Here is a 4,856-nt window from a genome sequence, read left to right on the forward strand (position 1 = left end):
CCCCCCCTGCCACCGGGAGCCCCGACCCCTTCAGGGGATACCTGCCAGCGGGACGTCCCGTCTCACCAGCGGCCCCTGCACCGGCTGACCCCGCTCCGTGTCCACCCCCACGTAAGCCGTGAGGGAGCAGATGACCCCCGAGCTCAGGCTGGCCTCCAGTGCCCGGTGCCGGTCCCGCTCCGACCCGGCCCCCACGGTCCCCTCCAGCTCCAGCAGCAGCGACTTGGCTGCCAGCCGGTGAACGGGCAGCCTGTGCCGGGGAGAGAGAGTCACGGGGTCAGCCCTGGACGCCTGGGTTCCAGCTGCTGCGGGGAGGGGAGCAGGGTCTAGTGGGATGGGGGGGGGAGCGGGTGCCAGGACTCCTGGGTTCTATCCTGGTGCCGGGAAGGGAGTGGGGTCTAGTGGTCACAGAAGGGGGGCTGGGAGCCAGGGGGGCAGGTCCCATCCCATCTCTGTTCCGCTGGGGTGGGGACGTGGGGGGGCAGGACCCAGCTGCCGGGGGGGGGAGGGGATGGGAGCTGGGGAGCATTGCTGTCACCTGTCTCCATCCTGTGGCTGCAGGGGGAACTGCAGCGTCTCCTTGTAGGTCTGGTCCTGGATGCGGTACTGCAGGGTGACACCCCCCATGGGAGTGTCTGCGGGCTGCAGGCAAAGAAAGGTGGTCAGAGGTGGAATGCGACAGGGGAGAAGATGCCTGGGATCCCCCAGACCCAGCTTACAGAACAAAGAGGGCAAATACGCCCAATTAACACCAGTTGGGGGGCTAGCCTAGTCAGCCCAATGGCTGCCTTTAGGGTCCAGAGTTAACAATCCCCATTGAGCTCAATGGGGCTGGGGTAGCACAGAGACTTCCAGCCCAGTGGCCATCATTAGAAGTCAGAGTTATCGATCCCCACTGGAGGTCTCGTCTACACTACATACTTTGGTAGAACTACGTTGCCCAGGGGCATGAAAAATCCACACCCCTGAGCGACATAGTTACACCGACCTTAGCCCCCCGTGTAGACAGCGCTATGTCAGCAGGAGAGATTCTCCCGTCGGCTTAGAGCATCTTCACCAGACGTGCTACAGCAGTGCAGCTGCGCCAATGTAAATTTGTAGTGTAGACCTGCCCTGAGATCAATGCAGCCGGGCTAGTACAGAGACCTGCAGCCCAGTGGCCATCATTAGGGGTCAGAGTTAACAATCCCCACTGAAATCAATGGGGCTAGGGTAGCATAGAGATCCCCTGGCTCAATGGCCATCGTTAGGGGTCAGAGTTAACAATCCCCACTAAAATCAATGGGGCTAGGGTAGCACAGAGACCACTGGCTCAATGGCCATCGTTAGGGGTCAGAGTTAACAATCCCCACTAAAATCAATGGGGCTAGGGTAGCACAGAGACCACTGGCTCAATGGCCATCGTTGGGGTTCAGCGTTAACTATCCCCATTGAGAACAATGGGGCTGGGGTAGCACAGAGAGCTCCAGCCCAATGGCCATCATTAGGGGTCAGAGTTATCGCCCAGGAGGAGACTGGGGGGCTCCTGGCTCAGTCACTGATCCCGAGCCCTGGGGGCGTCCCAAGGCAGGAGCCTCACTCTCTCACCTGGGGCTGCCCGCGGAGCTGGGCGTAGACGAGACACCGCTGCCCACCGAAGATCACCTCGGGGCCACGACGCAGCAGCTCCGCCTGCATCCCGGGGGGCAGATCCCAGCTCAGCGAGATCCCGGTCACCGCCGGCTGCAGGGCCCGCTTCAGAGACTGCAGCACCTGGGAGAGAGACCGGCACACATAGGGTGGGCCAGGACGCCTGGGTCCTATCCCCAGCTCTGCAGGGGAGTGGGGTCTAGTGGCCTAGAGTGGGGGAGCTGGGAGCCAGGACTCCTGGGTTCTATCCCTGCTGCAGGGAGGGGAGTGGGGGCTGGTGGGTTACAGCAGGGGAGATCGGACTCCTGGGTTCTCACCTTGGGCTGCATGCGGTCCTGGCTAGTGATGAACTCGGCGCTGCCCTCTGCTGCCCGGGCGATGCCTTTGATCAGAGCTGTGGAGGCCCCGGCCCCGATGCCGAAGGAGAAGCACCTGCAGGGGGGGCAGAGTTCAGGGCTGGGGGGGCAGAGCTGGTGGGGCCCATCCAGTGCTGGGAGGGGGGGACAGGACAGTTGGAGAGGGGCCAGTAGGGCTGGCTGGGCTGGGGGCGGGCTCCCCATGCTGGCGGGGCTGGGGGGGTAGGGTGAGGTGAAGGGTTGGGCAGATTCTGGGGACTATGGTGTGGGGGGGTCCACATGATGGCAATGCTAATAGGGGCAGGGCTCGGGGGGCAGGCACCCCCATTACCTGTGGGTCCCCCGGTGACGCTGCACCTCTGCGATGACATCCTGGGTGTTCTCTACCTCCCCATCCGTAAACACGAACAGCTGGGGGGGGGGGGAGAGACGCTGTCAGAGCCAGGGACCAAACACCCCCCGGAGACACCCCCTCCCCGCTGGGAACGGGAGCAGCCCCCCGGAGAGTCTGCCCCTCTGACCCTCCCAGAGAACCCCGGCCCCATCCCTCCCCTCCCAGAGATCTCCCGAGGGGATGACCGCGACCTTCTCCCCTACCTCTGTGACCCTCAACCCCTAGGCATGACCCCAACCCATCACCTGTTCACCGACCCCTGGACACAAGAACCCACCGACTGCTGTGGGCACCTTTCCGGGAGCTCCCTCCTGACCCCCCCACGTGTGCCCTCCCTGCCCCCCCGGGCTGCAGGGCACCCCCCAGAGCTGGTCGGGGCACAAAGCACTGCCCCTCCCAGCTCTATACAGAGGTACCCCCCCCGGTTGCTACCTGCCACGCCCCGCTCACACCCCCAGGGGCACTGGCCCCCTCATCTGGCCCAGAGCCCCAGTCCCACTCTGAGCCACCCCATGGCCCCTGTCGGCTGCCCCCCAGAACCCCCAGCCCCTCTCCGATCCCCTCTCCCGGGGTCTCCCCCTTGGAAGTTCAGGAACAGCCTCCAAGGGGAGCAGGGGCGGGCGGGCAAGGAAGGGCCTGCGATGGCGTATGGCCCATGCGACAGCTGGGAGCAAACACCCCATGGGCAGGGCTGGGGCACTGGGGGGGGGCTCAGAGTTACTGCAGAGAATCCTTCCCAGGGAGCTGGCTGGGGGAGAGGGGGTCTCGCCCCCATCCTCCGGGCAAGCTGACCCCCACGTGTGGGGTGGGGAAGGGATTTTCCCCCGGCTCAGATTGGCAGAGACCCTAGGGGGTTGGTCTCCCTCAGCAGCCTGGGGCCCGGGGCACTCACTGGTTTGAACTGGAGCAACTGGGGGGAGTCGCTGTGACCTGACGCCTGTAACTCATGGTTTGGGGGTGCAGTGACTCAGCCTGAGGGGCGGGGCTGTCACAGGGGGGCGAGGGGCTGAGCAGTGTCACAGGGGGGCGAGGGGCTGTCACGGTGGGGGCGAGGAGCTGGGGCCTGATGAGATGATCATCATGGTCCCTTCTGTCCTGAAAGTCTATGAGTCTGTCCCACCAGGCCCGCATCCCTCTCTGAAACCCCCCACATCACCCCTCGGCCCCACAATCACTCTCCGAGCCTGCCCCAGGACGCCCCTCCAGCTGGCCCCAGTGCCCCCGGTACCTGGCGTGGGTGCCCGTCCCGGCAGGGGCTGCGGTAAATGGCTTGTAGTGGCTCCAAGATTTTGGTGCCCCCCAGGTTAGCCTGGAGCAGCTGGATGCGCTGCAGGGACTCGGCCATGGTCTGCTGGGTATATTCCACGCTCTGCCTGCGGGGGGCGACGACAGGTCTGGGGCTGGGACAGCCGAAACCAGGGACACCCTGCCCCCAGCCAGCCCTGCCCCTAACCCAGTCACCCCCTGCCCCCAGCCAGCCCTGCCCCCTAACCCACCGATACTCCCTGCCCCCAACCAGCCCTGCCCCCAACCCACCGAAGCCCCCTACCCCCTAACCAGCCCTGCCCCCTAACTCACAGATACCCCCTGCCCCCTAACCAGCCCTGCCCCCAACCCACCGAACCCCCCTGCCCCCTAACCAGCCCTGCCCCCTAACTCACAGACACCCCCTGCCCCCTAACCGGCCCTGCCCCCTAACCCACAGACATCCCCTGCCCCCTAACCGGCCCTGCCCCCTAACCCACAGACACCCTCTGTCCCCTAACCAGCCCTGCCCCCTAACCCAGCCAGCCTCCTCCCTGCCCTGCCCCTCGGACTCACGGGTAGAAGGACTCGAACTCAGACCCAAAGCCGTAGATGTTGAAATAACAGCCCAGGGGCAAACTCTTCAACAGCAGGAACAGGGTCTCCTGGGGACAGACAGACGGATGGAGAGTCAGCCCCATGGGCCCAGCCAGCCTGGGCAGCTCCCCCGGGCGTGGCCCCACGGGCCCATCTAGCGCAGCCTCCCGTCTGGCCGTACCTTGGCGCTGTTGATGCGCTGGCGGGAGAGGTCTCTGCCGTCCATGGGGCGCGCCATGCTGCCGCAGCGGTCCAGCAGGAGGATGAACTCCCCGGCCCGGCTCAGGGCCGGCACCGCCTCGGGCACGCTGGGCAGCAGGGTCACCATCACGGCCGGGTCGCCCATCAGGGAGCCTGCGGGGAGATGGGAGCCAGCCCCCAAATGGGGCAGGCATGGGGTCGAGCCCCCGTGAGCCGCCCCCTCAGCACCCCCGACTGCCCCCAGAGACCCACCCCCACTGCTCTGTCCCTCCCCCCACCCCTCTCTTGCCTTAGATCCCCCACCACCCCCAATACCCAGCCCCCTAGTGCCTGCTCTCACATCCCCAGTTCTCCCCCGTGCCCCCCAAACCTGCAGTGCTCCCCAGTGCCTGCCTGCTCCCAGACACCCCGTTCTGCCGACACCAGCTCCCCCC

At 65.7% G+C, this 4,856-nt stretch overlaps 1 protein-coding gene across 1 annotated transcript in view; it reads right to left on the minus strand.

The window, feature by feature from the left end:
• Window positions 1-4,575, minus strand: part of LOC113408920 (von Willebrand factor A domain-containing protein 5A-like) — a gene marked incomplete at both ends in the record, with an annotated part of 5,597 nt that extends 1,022 nt beyond the window's left edge. Inside the window, 8 exons of the mRNA XM_026662392.1 lie at window positions 42-250; window positions 539-642; window positions 1,588-1,752; window positions 1,947-2,061; window positions 2,317-2,396; window positions 3,608-3,752; window positions 4,201-4,289; window positions 4,403-4,575. Coding sequence (XP_026518177.1) covers window positions 42-250; window positions 539-642; window positions 1,588-1,752; window positions 1,947-2,061; window positions 2,317-2,396; window positions 3,608-3,752; window positions 4,201-4,289; window positions 4,403-4,575 — 1,080 coding nt within the window. The remainder of the gene's footprint in view (window positions 1-41; window positions 251-538; window positions 643-1,587; window positions 1,753-1,946; window positions 2,062-2,316; window positions 2,397-3,607; window positions 3,753-4,200; window positions 4,290-4,402) is intronic.
• Window positions 4,576-4,856: the final 281 nt, after the last annotated feature.

This window comes from Terrapene carolina, unplaced genomic scaffold (assembly GCF_002925995.2).
Source record: "Terrapene carolina triunguis isolate 2854851 unplaced genomic scaffold, T_m_triunguis-2.0 Scaffold26812, whole genome shotgun sequence".
NCBI lineage: Eukaryota > Metazoa > Chordata > Testudines > Emydidae > Terrapene > Terrapene triunguis.